The 24,726-nt window shown below is 39.4% G+C and overlaps 1 protein-coding gene across 1 annotated transcript in view; it reads right to left on the reverse strand.

Moving 5' to 3' along the window:
• The window catches only part of LOC115218616 (coiled-coil domain-containing protein 138-like), an 89,856-nt gene that overhangs the window by 63,419 nt on the left and 1,711 nt on the right, over positions 1-24,726 (reverse strand). The window contains exons 2-9 of the mRNA XM_029788518.2: positions 22,696-22,757; positions 21,221-21,406; positions 20,348-20,469; positions 18,799-18,930; positions 11,729-11,848; positions 10,329-10,406; positions 7,290-7,421; positions 1,286-1,453 (exon numbers count right to left, since the gene is read on the reverse strand). Coding sequence (XP_029644378.1) covers positions 1,286-1,453; positions 7,290-7,421; positions 10,329-10,406; positions 11,729-11,848; positions 18,799-18,930; positions 20,348-20,469; positions 21,221-21,406; positions 22,696-22,720 — 963 coding nt within the window. The 5' untranslated portion in view covers positions 22,721-22,757. The remainder of the gene's footprint in view (positions 1-1,285; positions 1,454-7,289; positions 7,422-10,328; positions 10,407-11,728; positions 11,849-18,798; positions 18,931-20,347; positions 20,470-21,220; positions 21,407-22,695; positions 22,758-24,726) is intronic.

Raw genomic sequence — 24,726 nt, forward strand, 5'->3', positions numbered from 1 at the left:
GAGGCTTTCTTTTTATTCCACGGACAAATTGCGTAAAACTAGACAAATTCCTAGACAATAAGTTAAATCAAGACACTGCAAAACATAACACAGACAGAAACTTGTATAATAAATAAAATAGTGAAAGTAGGGAAGACAGAAAAGAAAGAAAAAATTAAATAATCTTAATATTTCGTGCACAAAGGCCTATCATCAAAAGTAAACAGTTAAGAAATGTCAGTCTATTTAGAAACAAACCATGCTGTTTGTGATACAGACAATGATTTTGCAGCATCCTTGAAAGAGGTAGCAGCAACCAATTAGTTATTATACAGAAGAGAGAATCTAACATTTCTCTTCATTATCATGAAGAAACAGGTCTGAAATATGAACTCAAGGATCATCGAAAGGAACTAATATACCGAACACTGGAATCTAACAGGAAATGGTTGTGAAGAAAATCATCATTTATGTCCATTTATGGCATGGGTTGGGTGGTTTGACAGGATCCCAGCTAACCACAGGGCTGCTTACAGAGGACACATTAAAAAAATAATGCACATAAAATATTTATTAAATGAAAGGGCTAACAACAGACAACTCTTAACACAGGATGGTCATGGCTTGAACATCTTTGATGAAATGATAGGTCTGCTTCATCAGGTTTGACTTGTGGTTAAACAGCGACAACACCAACAATTTTTAACCCTTTAGCATTTAATCCAGCTATATCTGGCCCAAATATTCTATTTTATGTTAAAATTCACCAGATCCAACCTCTCACACCTACCCTACAATGTCATTCTAAAAATATACAAACACTCCATTGAAATCTTGAAGCTATGAGATAATGTGTGATTTAATTCAAAACACTGTGAGTCGCTGCCAGAGCCACCTGACTGGCTCCCTGTGCTGGTGGCACATAAAAGGCACCATCTGAATGCAGCCGATGCCAGTGCTGCCTCACTGGCTCCTGTGCTGGTGGCATGTAAAAGGCACCATCTGAACGTGGCCAATGCCAGTGCCACCCGACTGGCTCCTGTGCCGGTGGCACGTAAAAAGCACCCACTACACTCCCGGAGTGGTTGTCGTTAGGAAGGGCATCCAGCTGTAGAAACACTGCCAGATCAGATTGGAGCCTGGTGTGACTTCCTGGTTTGCCAGTCCCCAGTCAAACTGTCCAACCCATGCCAGCATGAAAAAACGGACATTAAACAATGATGATGATGATGACGATGATGATTTGACAACGAAATCTGAACGCAAAAGGATTAAGAGCAGCAAGAGGAAATATAAGTAGTGTTACCTTTAAGCAACGTTCTGAGACCGATCTTGGTTTCCTGATGATGCTGCTTTCCTGTGCGTTGAGTTGATGTGGAAGGTGAGCGACTGAGTTTCTCAAAGGTGCAGCCAACTGCATGTCAACTAGCCACGTCAGCAGAGAGGGCAAGAGGTCACCAATACACTGCAGAACCTATAAATTAATGGAATGTAGAAGGGGAAGAAAAACACAATTAATCAGCAACATCTACACCATCATCAGTTATTATTATCACCACATTAGGCAGAATGGTTTATTCTGCCTAAATAATGGAACTACAGATACAATATCCCTGCATATCTCACGTCTATTTTCATTCCTCCACTTCACTCTCTATTTCATACCTTATCTAGAATAACTATTGCTTAACCATTTTCTCAGACCATCTCTGATGAAGGGATATACAAAATATCCTGGAAACTGATATAAGATTTTCTATTTATAAATGTTCTGAAATCTTTCACAGCCTTTATGTGTGTGTGTGTGTTTGGCAATATGTTGTGCTTTAGAAGTCTTGTGAAGCCAAGTGAAATCATAGCCGTGGCCTTTACCAGTGTCATGTAAATGACACCCATGCCAGTGGCACACAAAAAGCACCCTGTACACTCTAGAGTAGTTGGTGTTAGGAAGAGCATCCAGCTGTAGGAACCATACCAAATCAGATTGGAACCCGGTACAGCTCTTCAGCTTACCAGCTTCAGTCAAACTGTTTAACCCTTGCCAACATGGGATGCAGGCATTGATCATGATGATGCTACTGTAAATGGTCGTTAATATAAATATACCATCAAGAATGAATGACACCTGAGGACATTCAGATATCAAAGTAAACACAGCATAAGTATAGATAATTAGAATATTTATACTGTTCTGTAATATAAATAGTTACAGGTGTTTATATGTCTTTAGGAATGAAAAACACACCTGGCGAAGATTAGATATCAAACCAAATCAAAGAGAACAGTATAGCTATAGATGTTGGGAGTAAAGTGTTTGAAGATGAGGTTAATAACCTCAAAATTTAATAATCTTAATTAAGAAAAACAAAACAATTAATTTCAGACATTTAAACATGGAATCAAATTAGGAAATTATTTCAAATCAATTTGAAAAATAATCAACACCAAAACAAAACAAAACAAAACAACAAAATCAATAGATAAATAATTTAAATGAATTGGCTCAGCTCACAATAATTCAGTGAAAAATAAAAATAAATGAATTCAATCATAAATCATGGAATCTTTGATTTTATTTCATATTTATTTCATATCCATAAATTTTCAAATCCGAAAAATATTTACAATACATCCTAATCAACATATTGGCTTAAAGGACTGATGTGTGTGTGTGTGTGTGTGTAGGTGTGTGTGTGTGTGTGTGTGTGTGTGACACTGCCTCAGAGAATTCTGTCTAACCCATGAGACGGCGAGCTGGCAGAATTGTTAGCCTGCCAGGCAAAATAATTAGTGGTATTTCGTCTGTATTTCGTTCTGAATTCAAATTCCGTGGAGGTCGACTTTGCCTTTCATCCTTTCGGGGTCGATAAATCAAGTACCAGTTACGCACTGGGGTCGATATAATCGACTTAATCCATTTGTCCTCTCTGTGTTTAGCCCCTTGTGGGTAGTAAAGAAATAGATATTTCGTCTGTCTTTACGTTCTGAGTTCAAATTCCGCCAAGGTCAACTTTGCATTTCATCCTTTTGGGGTCGATAAATGAAGTACCAGTGGCATACTGGTCTCAATCTAATTGACTGGCTCTTCCTCCCCCAAAATTTTGGGCCTTGTGCCGAAAGTAGAAAAGATTGTCTAACCCATGCAAATATAGAAAAGTGAGCAGGAGTAGCTGTGTGGTAAGAAGTTTGCTTCCCAACCCCATGGTTCTGGGTTCAGTCCCACTACCTGACCTCACGCCAACCAAAGCCTTCAGAATGGATTTGTTAGAAAGAAGCCCATTGTGTGTGAGTGAGTATGTTTGTCCTCCACCACCACTTCACAACAGGTGTTGGTGTATTTACATCCCTGTGACAGAGGTTTGACAAACAGGCAGATAGAATAAGTACCGTCTTTAAAAAAAAAAGAAGTACTGAGGTTGACTCATTAAACTAAAATTCTTTAAAACAATGCTCCAGCATGGCCATAGTCTAATGACTGAAACAAGTAAAAGATAAAGATTAAAACTATGCTGCTGCTAGTGATGATGATGATGATAATGAAAATGATGGTGATGATGATAATGAGGATGATGATGATAATGAGGATGACGATGATAATGAGGATGATGATGATAATGAGGAGGAGGAGGAGGAGCGGATGATGATGATGATGACAATTATATCTTTTATCCCATGTATACAGGGTGCGATGGGTAAATCATTGCCACTTTATATTTTGTATTTTGTGCATGCGCATTGCTTGTTTTTGATTTTGTTGACTACACAGCATAGTAGGGTCAGTTGGGCACCATCTGAGGGAAAAACAGCACCATGATACAATTCACTCTGCCAGAAATTTGGAAATGACATGCTGTACTGTTTGGCATTTGCACCAGAAGCTCCAATACAAATGGTTCAGAGTGTTTGGGTGTCAAGCTGAGGACATGTACTGAGAGTGATAAAAATCAAACAACCATTTGACATCTTGGTGTTTGGAGCGATCACTAGTGATGGTGATGTTATGCCTCCATTCATCTTCCCACACAGCCTCAGACTCAACATAGAAGCCTACATCAAGTGCCTGGAGCGGGTAGTGCTGCCCTGGGTCAAGAGGGTGACTGCTGGAGGTCCCTGTCTGGCAATAGGACTCTGCACCATGCTACAAGCAGGAGAATCCAGTCATGGCTGTCAGACAATTTCTGCAACCACATCACCCCTAACATCTGACTTCCTAACTCCCCAGATTGCAACCCCCTTGATAATAATCAAGGGGGTTGCAATGTGTGGGGTGAAGTTGAGTGAGAGACCAACAAAACTCCTTGTAACACCAAAGATGAACTGAAGACAAGGATTATGGCAGCATTCACAAACTTAAACTCCAGAAGAGTTGCAGGAGATTCAAAAGTTGTCTGGAGGCCGTGGCTGAAGCCAATGGCGATTTTATTGAATAAATTTACTCTTTAGTATTTCAAGATATTTTTATGTAATTTTGGTAAATATATTTGTTAAAATGAGATGTAAGTGTTATTTTCATTTTTGTGTAATTTAGACGACAGTTTATTCACTGCACCCTGTACATATATTGATTTCAAATTCTGACACAAGAACCATCAATTTGTGTTCAACTGGTACTTGATTTATCAACCCAAAAGGATGAAAGGCAAAGTCAACCTCGACAGCATTTGAACTCAGAACGTAAGAGTTGGAAGAAATGAAGCTAAGCATTTATATACATTTACATATATTGCAAAGTGATATATATAACTTGGAATCATCTTTTAGTAGAGTGCACATCAAGACATGTTACAGAACTACTTTCATCCATTTAGAGAATGCTTAATATTCGAAAATAGACCATTTATTCCCATCAAGAATTCACTACCTGTCAATACCATATCTACAAGTTCAATAGTTGAGATGTACAGTAATGCTATTGGTCATATTTGTGTGTGTGTGTGTGCACGTGCGTACATGCATACATGTGTGTGCATGTATGTGTCTATGTGTGCATGTGAAAGAAACAAGAAAAAAGCTTTGGTTTTTCTCTCTTTTTTTCTGAATCTTTTTTCTTTATTTTTCTCTTTATCTCTTTAATATATTCTCGTTCTATGCCAGCTGTAGTTTCTGATCAAATGCAAACCATTAATATTATGGTTTTAAATCAAAACTAATTCTGGCAGAAATATCTAAGCATGATTACATACACACATGAAATGGATTACACCAGATTCTGTATGATAACAACGTTGTTGTTGTTGTTTAACCCCAGGTCGGATCAGTGTATCACTATAGACATTCAAGCCATGATCAGTTCATTTTTATTAAATATTTTGTCGTTGTTTTCCATCCACAAACACAGAGTGGTTCAGGGGTGTGTACCTTCTGCAATAGCCTGGGGCTGACTAAAGTGTTGTGAATGGATTTGGTAGACAGAAACTGAAAGAAACCTGTCAGATGGATGGACGGACGGACAGACAGACGGATGGATGGATGGATAAATGGATGGATGGACGGATGGAGGGACGGACGGATGGATGGATTAAAATAGATGAATGAATGGATAGACAGACAAATAGATGAATAGATAGATTGATAGAGAGAGAGAGAGAGAGAGAGACAGGTAGATAGATAGACAAGTAGATAGACAGATAGATAGATAGATAGACAGACAGACAGAGACAGGTAGATAGATAGATAGAAGATAAAGAGAGAGAGAGAGAGGTAGATAAATAGAAGGATAGATAGACAAGTAGATAGATAGATAGAGAGAGAGAGAGAGAGAGAGAAAGAGAGAGGGTGAGATAGACAGGTGGATGGATGGACAGATAGAGAGAGAGAGAGACAGGTAGATAGATACACGGATGAATGTATGTATGCATGGATGGATGGATGGATAAATAAATATAGTTAACTGGATAGATGGATGAGTAACTGGAGGGATAGACAGATGGATGGATGGCTGAATGGATAAAAGTTTGTGTGTGTGTTTGTTTTGATATGTAAAAATAGTAAAACAAGCATCACCACCATCACCATCATCATCATCATCACAGAAGTGGTATCATTCGTCTTTAATCTGTGTAAGAAATTTTTACCTTAACCAGAAACAGGTGATAGTTGGTCAAAGGAAGGGCATCAAGCCATAGGAAATCTGCCTCGACAGATTCTAACTGACCCATGCAAGCATGGAAGAGTGGACATTAAGATGACAATGATGATGATGAGGAGGAGGAGGAGGATGCTGAGGATGATGAAACAGCATTGAGGTGGACATTATCCAATAAGTCTTCCTTTTTACTAAGGCGTAGAGTGTGGTCTGAAGGAGATTAGAAGGCAATTTGAAGGAGATTTATTTTATATTTGAGAGGATTACTAAAGTTCATTGATTAGTTATCATTAGCCACATTCATGCAACATCTTGAAGAAGTGAATCAATTCTAGCAATGCCACCCCACCCCCACCCCAATGCAGCGTAATGAGCTTTGCAAATGAACCCTGAATTAGAGTCAACATGACACAGTATGTGACAAGGTTAGATCTTTGAATTACAGGCACAACGCAGCTGATAGGCTTCCGTACAGTTTCCAGCAATGTAATTCCACTGACAAGGCTTGGGTTGAGCTGAGGCTATGGTAAAAGACACTTGCTCCAGGTGCCATTCAGTGAGATTGAACAGGGGACTTGTTATTCAAAAGCAAATTTCTGAGCCATTTGTTGTATCTACAGTAATTTACTTGATTCAGCCAACGAAGGAACAACTCAAGCTAAGAAGGAAGCTTCTACATGGTCAGTCAACAGCTAAATCATCCTCAAATCGTCCCAAAAAGGGTCTCTTGAGAAATGTAATTTTAGAGACATGCAGGCAGTGCTCAAGCATGGCCGCAGTCAAATGACTGAAACAAATAAAAGAATATTGAAATAAAAGAAATAAAATGGGATGGTCACAGTTGGAACACATTTGATCATAATTCCGCTGGATCAAATCTGACCTGAGGATTAAACAACAACAATAAAAGAGCCCCTACATGATCATTTGACCAACTAAAAATAGCAACCAAATTGCCCTCAAACCTAAAAAAAAACCCTTCTTTCTAATGAGATTTCACTAGTGAATCTACAGTAGTGGAACCAGCTTGATTCACCTTTGGTAAATACTGACACATGAACAGTTTCACATCAATTAGCCAGAAGATGTAGCAGGAAAAACACATTTTCAAGGTACCACACAGTCAAATTGAACCTGCAACCTAGTGATTGTCAAATGAATTTCTACACTTCACAGCTATATTTAACCAATAACTTATGTCTTTAAAAGTGAAAGCCATATTTACCTTAGAAGCTTTAAGTGATCTCTTGTGCGGTTTTTCAGTTGAGCTTTTGGCAGTCTTGGAACTGGTTGTCTCTTGTTTTACATCAATTGCCAAGCTGGGTACTATCTGTTTTTGATTCTGTTCATGAAGTCGCTAAAACCATACAGACAGATATATATAGATATATAATTACCTAAGAAACCAGATGTCAGAGAAAATATTCACTCACATACTTGTCGACAGAGTGAGTACACTAATCAAGGTATACAGTATTATAGATCCGTTTCAGCCGATCTTACCAATTGATTTCACAAAGGGCATTACATAACCAGATATCAGGTAACAGCACAGTTAAGGGTTCACCTCCCATAACTTCATTCCGTCTATTATTTTCACAGCACCCATAAAATGGATATAACATTTTTCACCTCAAATAACAGTTGCCAGATTTTTCCATACCTGCCAGCTCTGAAGAGCACATGGTGTTACTTAACCATGCATTTAACTAATATCTGATTATCTAACAGCCAGTGTGAAACCAAATGGCGTGATTGGCTGAAATGGCTATAAAATGCAGTATACTTTGATTAATATATATATATATATATATATATATAATATATATATATATAGAAAATCATAGTGTTATATGCGGCTAAATTCTGTTTTTAAATGACCTGCTTCAAGAATTGGTTTCAGTATGATGTGTTTATTTATTTTAGTAGTTTTGACTTTAAGAGTCCCTCCTAGCGTGAGGCATTTATGTGTAATAGTGCCCTCTATATAACACATATATATATATGACATGCATACAGATATAAACAACCCATATTTAATAATAGCCAATACAAATGTAGATTGGCTGATTTCTCCAGCCACACTTTACATCATATAGCAAGAAAGGGAAAGAGAGTAAAAGAGAAAGAGAGAGAGAGAATTAGCCTAAGAGGTGCAGCATGAGCACATATACTAGGCTTGATGACATGCACTGAGTAAAGGAATGTTACACTCACACACAATGAGTGAGAAAGAATCACAGTGAGAGAAGAGGAAAAAGAGGAGGAATAACAACAGAGCAGTTATGGTGGGGGGTGTATCAAATTTTGCAGAGACATGTTTCAACGAAGTAGATTGCAATTTTAAAATATAACGATGTATATTCATTGCAAATAGACAAATGAGAAATTTGTTTTATTTGAATTCGTTTTGAGGTAATAAATATTTTGCTTTTTGGAAATTAGAATTCATTTTACTGTTTCATATAAACAAGAAGAAATTTGAGAAAAGTTAAGCTATAATTATTGTATGTTTACCATATTTCCTAATATTACCCATAATTGCAAAAGTATTCTTCCAAAGCTACTCATTATATGACAGGTAACACACATACATACACACACACACACAGATATATATATTGCCGTGGCACTCTGTTGGTTATGACGACGAGGGTTCCATTTGATCCAATCAACGGAACAGTCTGCTCGTGAAATTAACGTGCAAGTGGCTGAGAACTCCACAGACAAGTGTACCCTTAATGTAGTTCTTGGAGAGATTCGGTGTGACACAGAGTGTGTCAAGGCTGGCCCTTCGAAATACAGGTACAGCAGAAACAGGAAGAAAGAATGAGAGAAAATTGTGGTGAAAGAGTACAGCAGGGTTTACAACCCCATCCCCTGCCAGAGCCTCATGGAGCTTTAGATGTTTTCGGTCAATAAACACTCTCAACGTCCAGTCTGGGTATCAAAACCGTGATCCTATGACCACAAGTCCGCTACCCTAACCAATGGGCATTTGCACCTCCACATACACCCACACACACATATATCATCATCATCATTAAACATCTGTTTTCCATGCTAGCAGGGGTTGGACTGTTTGGCTTGGCTTCTATGGCTGAATGACCTTCCTAATGCCAACCTCTTTACAGAAAGTACTTGGTGTTTATAATGTGACAGTGGCACAGGTGCTTTTTTTTTTTTAATGGCACCAGCACTAACAAGGTCACTGAATAACTTACAAGTCAAAACCCCTTTCAGCTTAGAGGGGAGCATTAACCAAGGTGGTTTTACCCACTCAGCTGGGAAAATGCACACATATACACAAATACATACATACATACATATATATTTATATAATTAGTGTTTGTCACCACTTAAATATGGCTGTTCCATAGGAACCTACATTACTGCCGCTTTAACCCCAGAAGGACACCTCCTCCAGCTGGTTGTTCAATGCACACTGCACTTGATATATATTGCAAGCTAGGGGCAAACCCCTACCATCTTCTAGCAATGACAGTAAGACCACCAGACCGTCCAGTTTTGAGGATGAAATTGGACAGTCTGGTGATCCTGTTGTCATCACCAGAAGATGATAGGGGGTTGCTCCTCTGCTTGCAATATGTGTCAGGTGCAGACTGCAATGAATAACAAGCTGGAGGAGGCAATCCCCCTGAGGTTGAAAATGGTAGTAATGTTGGTTCATATGGAACAGCCCTGTTGAAGTGGCAACAGACATTTTTCTCAGAATAGTCTCCACTTTCATCTCTTATAGAGATTTTCTAACTACACACACACACACCCCATATCATCATCATCCTGTTTTAAATCCGGATTTTGTCCCCATTAACAGGAGTGGCTGGACCTACCTCAATGCCATACCAACCACCCTCAAACCATCTCGCCCAGTTTTGGACGTCCTCCTTTTTCAAACAAACCCTCCCAATCTCCTCCTCCCCCTGTCCCCTCCACATTTTCCTCGGTCTACCTCGCTTTCATGCTCCATTTATCTCAAATGCAATCACCCTCCACAGAACATGCTCTTCATCCCTCCTCAACACATGCCCATACCACCACACTCCATTTGCCCTTGCCAGCCATTCCACTGATTCCTCAAACCCCATCAAGTCCTCAGTCCTCCTCTTATCAAACAGATTCACACCACACATTTCTCTCGCCATTGCTCTCTCAGTCCTTCTCAAAATTACCGTTTCTCTCTCCTTCAGATACCATGTGTATACACACACAAGCACACACACAAACACAAGAAATCTTTTACCTGCAAATTTGTTAACCTGGCCTGTAAACTGTTGATTTGTTTATCACATTTGGTCCGTTCATTGGTTAAACTTTCTACCTATGAAAAAAAAACAATTCAGAACAATAGAATCAAAATGTTAATCGATGATGCTTTCATCTCTCATCACCTGGCATAAATCCACCTCCCTCAGTACTATACTCCAATTCACTTAAAGGGTTGTTCTGTTGAGTTACTTGGCAAACTCATTAGTGCTGGTGCTACATAGAAGGCAGCCCATAAAGGCATCCAGACAATTGGAGCTTGGTGCAGTCCTCTAACACATTGAATCCTGTCCTATTGTCCAACCCATTCCAGCATAGAAAACAGACAAAGAATGATTAATCATTATCATCATCATTGTTAGTATTCTCAACATCATTTTTGGCCTGTTTTTTCTATGCTGGCATGGGTTGGACAAGACTTATTGAAGCAGTGTTCTATAGCTGGATGCCCTTCCACTCACCAGCCCATTTTTATCAAGTAAATAAAAAAAAGAACATATATATATATATATATATATATATATATGATGAGCTTCTTTCAGTTTCTGTCTACAAAATCCATTTACAAGGCTTTGGTCGTCCAGAGGCCGAAGACACTTGCCCAAGGTGCCATGCAGTGGACTGAATCTGGAACCATGGTGTTAGGAAACAAACTTCTTCCCACACAGCCAAGCTTGTGCATTATTCTTATTTTAAAATCTCTGAAAATATCTGTTGAGATTAAAATCTGAATCAAACATTAACTGATCAGTGTGCAGAGACATAACTAAGGATGGGACAAGGTTCAATATATTTTCATATGATGAAATCCCACCCTTATTAGTAATTTCCATAAAAATTTAACATTGGGATCACTAATCCATGTAAATATCTAAAAAAAAACAAAAAAAACAGCACATTCTGAATGGCAATTAGATCACCTTTTGTGTCTGCTTTCCATGCTAAGATGGGTTGGATGGTTTGACTAAAACTGGTAAGCCGAGAAGCTGCAACAGGTTCCAATCTGATTTGGCACAATTTTCTACAGCTAGATACCCTTTCTAATGCCAACCACTCCAAGTGTGTAGTGGGTGCTATTGACATCACACAGGCATCGGCCATGACTACGACCTTACTAAATAGGAATGATAAATCACTGTTAAATTAGGTTGTGCGTCATTAAAATAATCTTATGCTTTTTTTACCCCCTGTTTTTGTTAAACATGAAAAGATGGGGTTTCAGAAATACCATTCTGTGAAAGGGGGTGCTAAGAATTACTGCTCAAGATTAATTTATTTTAATAAAGTAAAAGTTTCAAGCCAGAAATTCTAAATAAATAGGAGACTGTGCAACTATCCATTCCTTTGCCGCCACCCCCACTCTCCCTAATTACTTACCTCACTTCTCAGCACTTCATTAGCAGACTTTAGGGTCTCAAAATTCTCACGAAGACGTTTGTTTTCTTTGATTTTCTCTTTAAGATGGATCAGAGATTTCTCAAGTTCTTGCTTGAAACTCTACAGACCAAAGAAATGTTAATAATAATAATAATAATAATAATAATAATAATAATGATAATAATAATGATAATAATAATAATGATGGGTGCTAAGAATTACTGCTCAAGGTTAAACTATTTTAATGAAGAAAAGGTTTGAAGCCAGAAATTCTAAATAAATAGGAGACTGTGAAACTATCCATTCCCTTGACATGAACAATGAAGAGAGTAGACATGATACCAATAGTAATTGGCACACTTGGAAGAATCAGCACTCAACTACCAACATGGCTGAAAAAGATTGGTGCAAGTGTGAAGATAGAACATCTACAAATTGCTTGGAACTGCAAGAATTCTTCACAGGGTTCTTGAAGCATGACCAGTTAACAAGTGTTACCTTAGCCTGCGATATAAGCTGTGAGTTTTCATATAATAGCAATAATAATAAAAATAATAATAATAATAATAAAAATAATAAGGACAGTTAAGAGGCACGAGGAAAGTAATGATGATACTGGTGATAATTGGAGCATTAGAAACAGTTTCCAAAGGCTTTGAAAAACATATTAAGAACATTGGAGCTGTTGTCAGGCTTCAGGTGATCCAGAAGATAGCATTGTTGGGTACAGCTCACATTCTAAGGAGAGCATTGTCTCTTTGAGTCAGAGGAGAAGGAACTACACGAAACTTTTGGTGACTTGTTATTGCCTGCTTTCAAGTAAAGAATAACCAGTAATTAAGAACTATCTGAGAGTCTTTCATAATAATAATAATAAGAGCACTCAGAAAGTGAAAGCCTCCACCAAGGCAACACCAACGTCCTCTCAACAATTGGCCAGAAAGGATTTTTAAAATGAGAGTATCTGAAATAAACTTGACTGCTCTCACAAACGAGAGTACTGAAAGTGAACCTGACCACTCTCAAAAATTAAGTAAAAATACAGGGAAAATAATCCAGAATCCTTGTCCGGTACTGGATCGATCCCAAAATCTAATCAGTTCGTGCCAGTTATGTGGCCAAACATCCCTGAAAGTTTTATCCAAATCCATCCAGTGGTTCTTAAGATATTAGGTTGTCCTAAAAGTTCGTAAACACTTGCGAAAATTGAATTTTTACTCGCCAAGTACTAACAAAAACAACAAAAATTATTCCTCAAAATAAAGACCATTATTTTCCAAGACTTTCTACGAACTTTTGGGACAACCTTATATCATGTCCACAGACAAACGAACAAACAAACAAACACAACTGAAAACAATACCTCTGCTTTTGCTAAGGCGGAGGTAATAATAGTCCTTTCTATTTTAAGGCACAAGTCAACCTCAGCAGAATTAGAACTTGTTGCTAAGCATTTTGCCTATTGTGCTAACGATTCCGCCAGCTTGCTGCCTTCCTTTACTCAAACATATCGCAATACAATACAGCATTAATGAAAGATTCAAAGACCTAGCTGAAGAAAGATGGCAAAGTAAACCCTGGAATGGTTGACAATAATTGACAAAGACTTCACAGAACTGAGATAAATGGAAAAGGGAACCAAAAATAGTTTATTCATGTGGAGATGGAAGACTTTATAATTCAGCTGACACAAAACCAGAACTTACAGGAAACTCTTACCCAAATATAATCTACAGAATGAGACACGGTAAATGTAGATTATTATAGAGAAGACCAGGAAACAGCTGAATGCCATTATTTCAGACTGTCCAGTTTTGATCAAGGGAAGATATGCACAAAGCTAATACCAATTACGTATTTATCTTCTCGAGGTATTATGCAAAACACAAGCAAATCAATACAGACTACAATTGATAGAAAGCCCCCCTCCCTTCGAAAAACTGTTACTGGAAACAACCAAGTGTGTGTGAAACGATAAGAAAAATCAAAGCGTATTTCTTAGAAATTGTTATTGTTATTATAAACCAACAGATGTTAGGGAAAAGAATATTGTTTTATTGATAAATCTGTTCCTTCTGAGTAGAACTTCATTACTCTGAAGAATATTGTGGAAAAAAGCAAAAAAAAAACATGAACGCAGAGAGATAAAAGAATACATTGAATGGATGGGGGGAATGATGAATGGAAAAGTTGTTTGCTTTATAATTAAAGGAGTTGTTCAACAGGTCTATAATCAAAGACATTCTTGGCACGACCACCCTGCCTTCTTGTATATCAATCCTGACATTTTCCAGTGTATCCTTTGTTTTAACACCAATAGGTTGTGAGCTGAGAAATATTTCACTGTTGTTTCTAGCAGCTCAATTGACTGCGTAAAGGTCTCTATACCAGCTGGTCATAATTTTTGTTCTTTTATTCTTCTTTCAGCCATTGGACTCTGCCAATGCTGGAGCACCATTTCGAAGGATTTATTTGATCAAATTTAGCACATTTTGCCTAAATGCTAAGTTATGGGGGACATAAACAAATACAAACACACACACACACATACACATACATATGACAGGTTTTCTTTGAGGAGGGGAGGAGGAAAGGCATCCTCAGTGCTTCTGAAACTAATGAAGAGGAAGATTAGGCCCAGCTAAAGGCACTGAAGGGGCCAGGCAACAGATTAAGTCTACCACCCAACTAGGCAGCCATAGGATTTGAACTCAAAGCATCTGCAACCAGAACAAATAGCACAAGATGTCTTATACAATACTCAAACAGCCCCACTGATCCCTCAGTCTTCAAAGTAGGGACTTCTTATGTTGTCAGTCCCAAAAGATTGAAAGGTAAAGTTTGACTATAAATTAACCAAGCCCAGGCATGGCTGAGTGGTTGAGAAACTTGCCTCCCAACCATGTGGTTTCAGGTTCAATCCAACAGTGCAGCATTTTAGATAAGTGTCTTTTATTATTACTCCAGGTCTTAAAGGTGGCAAGCTAGCAGAACCATTACCATGCCAGGTGAAATGCTTAACGGTATTTCGTCTGTCGATACATTCTGAGTTCAGATTCCGCCGAGGTCAACTTTGCCTTTCATCCTTTCGGGGTCAATAAATGAAGTACTAGTTGCATACTGGGGTCGATCTAATCAACTGGCCCCCTCCCCCAAAAAATTTCAGGCCTTGTGCCTAGAGTAGAAAAGAATTGTTAGCATGCCAGGTGAAACGCTTAGCAGTATTTCACCTGTTGCTACGTTCTGAGTTCAAATTCTGCTGAGGTCGATTTTGCCTTTCATTTTTTCAGGGTCAATAAAATAAGTACCAGTTATGCACTGAAGTCGATGTAATCAACTGGCCCTCTCCCCCCAAATTTCAGGCCTTGTGCCTATAGAAGAAAGGATTATTACTTCAGGTCTAGGGGTGGTGAGCTGGCAGAGTCATTAGTATGCAGGGAAAAATGCTTAGCAGCATCTCATCCATCTTTACATCCTGAGTTCAAAGTCCGTCAAGGTTGACATTATCTTTCATCCTTCGGGGAGCGGGGCATGAAATAAATACCAGTTGAACACTGGGTTTGATATAATCAACTCGTCTCCTCCTCCTCAAAAATTGCTGCCCTTGTGGCAAAATTTAAAATCATTATTACTTCGAGTCAAATAAGGTCTTGTAAGAGTACAGCACTGAAAGAAACCTATTGTGTGTGTGGGGGGGGGTATGTGTGTGTGTGTGTATATATATATATATATATATATACACAATATACATAAGTATGCGTATGTTTATGTGTCCCCTTGTCTTGGCACTATATGATGGCTGTAAATGAGCATCATTGTCGTATAAGTAGTGTTGTTTATTTCCAGTCTTCTACGAAAAATATGGTTGGTTATGGAGAAGAATTACTTTACTTGGACATAGGTGAGGGTTGGTGACAGGAAGGGCATCTGGCCGTAGAAAATCGACCTCAACAAATTTCGTCTGACACATGCAAGCATGGCAGCCACCACAAAGTACAGTCCTTGTTGTGGTATGGTCGCCTGTGTGCCTCAATAATCCTAAGAGCCCTGCCAAAAGAGTGCAAGCCTCTTGTAGAGCCTCTCATATTGGGCAGTAGAAAGGATAGGGACCAGACTGATAGGGATCACCTCTTCACAGTAGTAACAAGAAAACTGCAGCAAAGCCAGGTCAGATGTGGCATGCAGGCCATCATACAACTTGTTTGACATTCTTCTCTTCTGTTTTATGAATCCAGTGTGCATATCTGCATTCATCATCATCATCATCATCATTTAACATCCACTTTCCATGCTGGCATGGGTTGGACGATTTGAGTGAGGACTGGTGAGCCAGAAGGCTGCACCAGGCTCCAATCTGATCTGGCAAGGTTTCTACAGCTTGATGCCCTTCCTAATGCCAACCACTCTGATGTAGTGGGTGCTTTTTACTTGCCACCGGCACAGGAGCCAGTAAGGGGACACCGGCATTGTATGCATTGTGTGTTCACACTTCTCTTCCTGATTCCTACTCAAAACTGTTCACAGATGACAATCATCTCATGACCTTGTGATCATGAGGAGTGCTTCATGCTCCAATGAGTGTGAAAAATGAGTTTGTGTATGACCAGCATCCCTACTCAGAAAAAAAAACGCAAGGTTACAGAAGCATTGACAACAATTCAAAACCAACAACATATGTGAAAGAGGAAGACTTTCCTTCAGGGAAATACGTAATGCAGTACAAAAAAAAAACAAAAAGGATACTGGGGAAAAATTGGAAAAGGCAGGGATCGAACTGGAGGGAAGCTGAGAAGAGAGCCTAGAATTGAGGGCAATGGAGAAAAGTCATCAATGGTCTATATTCCATGGGGTATGATGGGGTTATGTGAATAGCATGCAAGCATAGAAAAGTAGATGATGATGATGATGATGATATATGGACCTCAACATATGACTGCTATTTACATTAATGAGTTGAAGCAACCAACTGCAACATGATTTATTTTGGTCGGATTTGGACATTCTGAAGACTCCTCTGCATCAGTGGTTCTCAACTGTTTTTTTTTTGTTGTTTTGTTTTTTTTAATTTTTGGACCCCTTTGGTTACTATTTTACTCTAGAGACTGGACCCTCATAGCTATTCAATGTTTAAAAGCTAGTTTCATAGATCCTTCTTGCAATTTGTGCCCTCACTGAGAGAACATGTTTCAGTGGCTGGAAAACATAAGACATTGCAGAAAGAAACTTAGTTGTTTCTTAAGAGGGAACATGTGGAAGGGGTAGACCTAGGAAGACATGGGACAAAGTGATGAGAAAGGATTTTCAGATATTGGGCATCACAGAGGCAATGACAGGGGGCCAAAACCCCTGGCAGTTTGCTATGATTGAGAAGCCACATCAAGCTAAGTAAAACCATAGTTGTCCTTGCATACTGGCATATGATCGCCAGCATCCCTCTTCAGCTGAATCTTCATAATTTTGCAGGCTCATGCATGCTGGTGCTATATAAAAAGCACCCATACCGGTGCCATGTAAAAGCACCCACTACACCCTGTAAAATGATTGGTGTGAGGAAGGGCATCCAGCCATAGAAATCAAGCCAAAACAGACATGGAACCCAGGCAGGTTATCAACTGCTGTCAAACCGTCCAACCCATGCCAGCATGGAAGACAGATGTTAAATGATGACGAAATCAAAATGAACCCTTAAAATACTACTATGAACCCCCAGTTTACTATTTTGCTTGCACGGAACCCCAAAATCTTATATGGACCCCAGAGGAGAATCACTGTTCTACATGATCAATTGATTTGCTAAAAATAGCAGCTGAATCTTTCACAAATCACACTCCACTGTCTTAGAAAAGGACACATTGGATAATGCAGTCCTTGGTTTTCTGCATGTAAGCAAAAGATGGGATGGTCATGGCCAGAACGCCTGTGACCAAAACTTTAATTGATCAAGACTGACCTGGAGTTAAACAACAACAACAACAGCAGCAACAAAATATAGAATGACAAACATATCAGGGAGACTATACAAGGTTGCTCGAAATGCAAGAAATAGCAGCCAAATGTCTAGCATCTAAAGAAAAGGGAGCACATGAGATACACTGCATAAGGCAGTCTCAGGTACAGTCACACTGAATAATCTGGATCGATGTTCGCCACATATAAGAAAACGACAGGATGGTCATGGATGGAATCGTTTTAATCATGGCTCTATTCAATCAAAGCTGACTTTATGCTAAACACAACACCAAGCCGTGTTCACTTCTTGGACTTCGATTCACATTGAAACAAATAGATCTAAGGGAGATAATCCAAATAGGAAAATAAATTTAATTCTATACAGAATTTCCAACGAAATTTTTAGAGACGGAAAAAATTAATTGTAATCGACTTAACATAGAAGCATTCCAGCAGTGACCATCCAGTTTTATTTGCAGAAATAATATATCCCGAATTATAATATCACTTGTTTATTTCCTTATTATTTTTAAATATAACAGAGAGTTATTTATGAAAGTTTTGCTACCTCCAACTAAAACAAGTGGGACTCCATTGCTTGCATGTTTATAATATATACAGAAAGATTCCTGAAGTTTTAAGCACTGGTATCCTTGGGGCCACGAGACAAAACATCTACCCAAGAGGCTGCACAAGGGGTGTGTGCTTGAAACCACAGGATTTCCAAGTGGAATCTTCAGCCACAGAGCAATGCCCTGGCACCTTTTAAGTAGTGACAAGTCTATAGATATGTATACACACACACACATATATATATATATACACATGCACACACACACACATATATATATACACATGCACACACACACATATATATATATATATACATATGCACACATATATATGTATGCACACACATGTATATAAATATACACGTATACATACATACATGTGCATACATGTATATACATGTCCTTATTTGTAAATTGCAGTGGTATGAAACTCAAGCTGCAAGATAAGCATGCCATTGTAATAAAACACACAGTGTGTGTGTGTATACACATTCCCTCCACACACAAACACATACATACACGAATAAACTCGACTCCATATATACTCACCTTCTCAATACCTTCCATCTTTCGCTTAATCTCCAGTTCAACAATGGTTTGGAAGTTTTTCTGTGAAACCGAGAGCAATTGTTCTCGTCTCAATAAATCTTTCTTTTTCTCAGCCAAAACATGATTTTCTTCCTAAGTAAAACAACAAAACAACAACAACAGAACAATCGGTCAGCCAATGGAAGCCTCGAATACAAAGACAAAAGTACAACAGAATGGTCATTCACATCAAATTCTATGCCATTGTGCAACACAGTCTCTCTCGTTTGTATACATAAGCATACCCTATGTATAGAAGTAGCAGCTCCACCTCCTCCTCCTCCTGTAACAGTAAAATCATTCTCAAAATAGGGCTACAGTATGGTCATTTCAAAAATCTTTAATTACCATTGTTTAGTGTCAGTTTTCCAATCTGGCATGGGCTGGATGGTATGACAGGAGATAGCAAGCCAGAGGACTGCACAAAGCCTCGATGTCTTGTTTGGCATGGTTTCTATAGCTGGATACCCTTCCTAATGCCAACCACTTTACAGTGTGTACTAGATGCTTTCTATGTGGTGCTATAGAAAAGTCACCAAGCACCTCATAAGACAAGACCCCCTCTCAACTGTGAAGAGTGTAATTTTGAGGGAGACAACAAGAGAGAGAACTGTACCAAACTGCAATGTCTGCTTTGGCATGATTTCTACGGTTGATTCCATTCCTAAAGCCAACCACTTTACAGAGTGGGCTGGCTGCTTTTTATGTGGCACCAGCATAAGTGAGGTTACCAAACAACTTGCAAGACCACCTCAACTAAGGCTGATGTAGTACTGAGGGAGATAGTTTTATAGCAGGTGATGAAGATACAGAGGTACCCCAGATGGAGAAGGATGAGGATGGTGGTGAAGATATATCAAGCTACACAAAGGTGAATATAAGAGAAGGGGTATGGGTGGGTAAGTGTGTTTGTGGGAGAGGATGGTGGTAGATGGGTAGACCCCCAAGAATACACAATTTTCTTCACACATTCTCCCAAAAATTGCCCGGAAACAGGTGAGAGTTGGCAGCAGAGAGAGCATCCAGCTGTAGAAAATCTGCTGCAACAAGTTCTGTTTGACCCATGCTAACATGGAAAAAGTGGACAGGTGTGGCTATGAGATAAGAAGCTTGCTTCCTAACCACATGGTTTTGGGTTCAGTCCCACTAAGTAGCACCTTGGGCAGGTGTCATTTACTATAGCCTTAGGCTGACCAAAGCCTTGTAAGTGGATCTGGTAGATGGAAACCGAAAGAAGCCCATCATATATGTATGTGTGTCTGTGTTTGTCCACCATTCCTCTTGACAACTGGTGTTGTTATGTTTATATCCTCATAACCTAGTAGTTCAGCAAAAGAGACTGATAGAATAAGTACCTGGTTTGAAATGGAAAGAAGTACCAGGGTCAATTAGTTTGAGTAAAATTCGAGGCGGTGCCCCAGCATGGCCACAGTCAAATGATTAAAACAAGTACGAGATAAATGATAAAAGATTAATATGATGATGATGATGATGTATTTTGAAATCTTACCTTGAGTTTGGCACTAATTTTCTGAAGTTCTTGCATAATACCAATCACATTTGATTTGGAACGACTTCTATCATCAGCAGAATCGTAATTATCATTATCTACATCATCGTCGTCATCATAATCTACAACAAGGAAAGATAACAAATAAATATAATTTATAAATATCATTCTTCAGAGATTAGAAAATTACTATTTTTAAATCTCACAACGAGAGATATTCCACATTAGTACTTTGGAGTAAAGATTGTTTGCCAACATAACATGGCAGTCCTAGTTTAGATCATGTCATATAGCCAGCTGGAGATAACTTACAGCAACATTTGTCCTAAACCAGGACTGTTACGTTGGCAAACAATCTTTACTACAAAGTACTGTTGCTGAATATCTCACATTGTGAGATTTAAAAATAGTAATTTTCTAATTTATAAATCAGTGACTAGCTGCAGCGCCACCTCTAGCCCAACAAATATTCTGTGCTGATGAAGGGAAATAACCCGAAAATCGCGATACACAGATATTGTTTTGGGCTGAGTGGGGGTGCTAGATTCCCTTGTTTGAAAATATAAGGACACAGTGTCGTTTAGCCAGCTGGAGATGATGTCTCCTGGGGCTAAATTACAGCAACATTTGTCCTAAACCAGGACTGCTATGTTATGTTGGCAAACAATCTTTACCTTATTCTTCAAAGACTTCTAAATTCTAGAAGATAAATTTTGCAGGCATAGCTATGTGGAATTCACTTTGCAAACCACATGGTTCCAGGTTCAGTCCAAGTGCATGGACAAGTGTCTTCTACTATAGCCATGGGCCGACCAAAACCTTGGAAACAACAGCAGCAACAACAACTATAAGGAAGTTGTAAACCATTATTACCATTTCCTTCAAGACCTTCTGTAGATTTCCTTGGATGGCATTTACATTGACAGTGGCTGCCAGTATCTGTGTCCATGTTCAGAACCGACTGCAAAGACGCACGGCAGAAGTCATACAGGCTTTCTGTAGAATCATTAAAGTTGATTCCATATCCATTTAATTCTTGCTTTGGGAAAACAGCAGATTCTGAAGTAAATCAAACAATAACCATATAAAAAAAAAACAAATAAAACAAAATGGAAGAGAGAAATCTTGGAACTTAAGAATGAAGCACAGATACATGATATGACCACGAGAAAATAATTTGTATAAGCTGATCATCATCATCAGCATCATTTAAGCATGGTTCGGATGGTTTGATAGGATCCAATGCAGAGGACTGCATTGAACTCCTGTGTCTGCTTTGACATAATCTCTACTGCTAGATGCCCTTCTTAATACCAGCTGCTTTACAGAGTGTACCGGGTGCTTTTTATGGGGCACTAGCACTAGAGGGCTCACCAAGCAATTCATAAGGTAAGACCTCTTAATTGAAGTGGGTATGGTATTGAGGGAGGGAATGAGCCAGGGGACTGGCATGACTTCTTTAGCTCTTTTTACTCTTTGACTTGTTTCAGTCATTTGACTGCGGCTATGCTGGAGCACCGTCGAGCAAATCGACCTCAGGACTTATTCTTGTAAGCCTAGTACTTATTCTATTGGTCTCTTTTGCCGAACAGCTAAGTTACAGGGACATAAACACACCAGCATCGGTTGTCAAGCGATGTTGGGGGAACAAACACACATACATATATACGACGGGCTTCTTTCAGTTTCCATCAACCAAATCTACTCACAAGGCTAGGCTATAGTAGAAGACACTTGCCCAAAGTGCCACACAGTGGGACTGAACCCGGAACCATGTGGTTGGTAAGCAAGCTACTTACCACACAGCTACTCCTGCTCCTTTCCTAATGCCAAACACTTTCCAGAATGTACTGGGTGATGGTGACATGTAAAAGCACCCATGCCTGTGATATGTAACAGCCCCCGTGCCGATGACATGTGAAAGCATTCATGTCAGTGACACAAAAAGTATCCGTGCTGATGACATGAAAAAGCATCTGTGTTGATAACACGTAAAAGGCACCCACTACATTCTTGGAGTGGTTGGCTTTAAGAAGGGCATCCAGCCAGAGAAACCATGCCAAATCAGACTAGAACCTGGTGCAGCTCTCCAGCTTACCAGTTCCTGTAAAACTGTCCAACCCATGCCAGCATGGAAAGCAGATGCTAAATGATGATGATGATGATGATGATGATGATTACCCCTAGAGGGGTTCCCAAGTAAGTCACAAGACAAAGAAAAATCACTTCAGTTGTAAAACGGTGGATATTCTTCAGATCCTAGAACAACAAAATGGTAAGTCATTCGGAAATGGTATGAAATCTTGGAGACTGCAATGTAAGAGAATAAAGGAAGAAATGCTTCTTACCAATGTCACTGTCTTTGGAAGCCATTCTAAAGGAAGACCCAGTTGTCTGGAGGAAGATGTGACTGAAACAAAAACCAACAGTAAGAAACAATAATTCTATATATATATCATTTAACAGCCATCTTCCATGAATGCATGGGTAGGATGGTTCACAGGAGCTGGCCAGGTAGAAAAACTACCCTATGCTATTCATAAGTGTGTGTATATAAGTATAGGTGCATACATATATATACAGAGAGAGATGTATACATACATATATATATATATATATATATATATATATATATATATATATATATATAAATTTACTTGGCAATGGATGCATGGCATTCAATCAAATAATATATATATATATATATATATATATATATATATATATATATATTATTCATATTATTATTTGATTGAATGCCACACATCCATTGCTAAGTAAGTTTATATATATATGTATATATGTATGTATGTATGTATGTATGTATATCATCATCATCGTTTAACGTCCGCATTCTATGCTAGCATGAGTTGGACGATTTTGACTGAGGGCTGGCGAACGAGATGGTTGCACCAGTCTCCAATCTTGATTTGGCAGAGTTTCTACAGCTGGATGCCTTTCCTAACACCAACCACTCTGAGAGTGTAGTGGGTGCTTTTTACATGCCACCGGTACGGTGACCAGTCAGGCGGTACTGGCAACGACCTCGCTCAAATCCTTTTACACATGCCACCAGCACAGGTGCCAGTAAGGCGCCGTTGGTAATGATCACACTCGAATGGTGCCCTTTTACATGCCACTAGCACGGAAGCCAGTTGGCTGCTTTGGCAACGATCACGCTATACATATATATATAAGTATATATAAAAGTATATCATCATCATCATCATCATCGTTTAACGTCCGTTTTCCGCGCTAGCATGGGTTGGACGGTTCGACCGGGGTCTGGGAAGCCAGGGGCCGCTCCAGGCTCCAGTCTGATCTGGCAGAGTTTCTACGGCTGGATGCCCTTCCTAACGCCAACCACTCTGTGAGTGGAGTGGGTGCTTTTTACGTGCCACCTGCACAGGGGCCGGGGGGGCCAGTATCGGTCACGATCGGTTCGAGCTTTTAACGTGCCAGCGGCACGGGGGCAACGGGATCCGGGGTACTTTGAATGGGTAGGGGGTATGTGGAATTGCTGCAGAAAGCAGCCCGGGTCTTTGCAGTCACAGTATATCTCCAGAGATCTCGGTCCTTCGCCATTGCCTCAGTGAGGCCCAATGCTCTGAGGTCATGCTTGACTACCTCATCCCATGTCTTCCTGGGTCTACCTCTCCCCCTGATACCTTCAACTGTTTGGGAGTGGCACTTCTTCACACATCTCTCTTCATCCATCCGCAGCACATGACCATACCATCGCAAGCGTCGCTCTTGCACACCACATCTGATGCTTCTTATATCCAGCATTTCTCTCAGGATGCTTACACTCTGTCTTGCATGCACACTGACACTACACATCCAGCGGATCATGCTAGCTTCATTTCTTTCAAGTCTACGCATGTCCTCTGCAGTCACAGCCCATGTTTCATTACCGTGAAGCATGGCAGTTCGTACACATGCATCATACAATCTACCTTTCGCTCTGAGGGAGAGACCTTTTGTTGCCAGTAGGGGTAGGAGCTTTCTGAACTTTGACCAGGCTATTTGTATTCTAGTGGTGATACTCTCTGTGCATCCACCTCCGCTACTAACTTGGACACCCAGGTAGCGGAAACTATCAACTACTTCTAGTTTCTCTCCCTGGAGTGTGATGGAATCTGTATTCTGAGTGTCTGTTGTGTCTATTGTCCCTGTGCATCTGCCGCACATGAAAGCTATCTTATCTGTTAATTTCCCTTTAATGTTGCTGCACCTCTTATGTGTCCATAGCTTACATTGGGTGCATCTTATGGAGTTTCTACCTGTACCTTTCCTACAGATTGAGCAGGGCCACCTACCCGAGGGGGTGTGTGCTGAGTACCTCTTGCTGCTTACTAATACTTTGGTCTTTGCTACAT

Source organism: Octopus sinensis, linkage group LG13 (assembly GCF_006345805.1).
Source record: "Octopus sinensis linkage group LG13, ASM634580v1, whole genome shotgun sequence".
Taxonomy (NCBI): domain Eukaryota; kingdom Metazoa; phylum Mollusca; class Cephalopoda; order Octopoda; family Octopodidae; genus Octopus; species Octopus sinensis.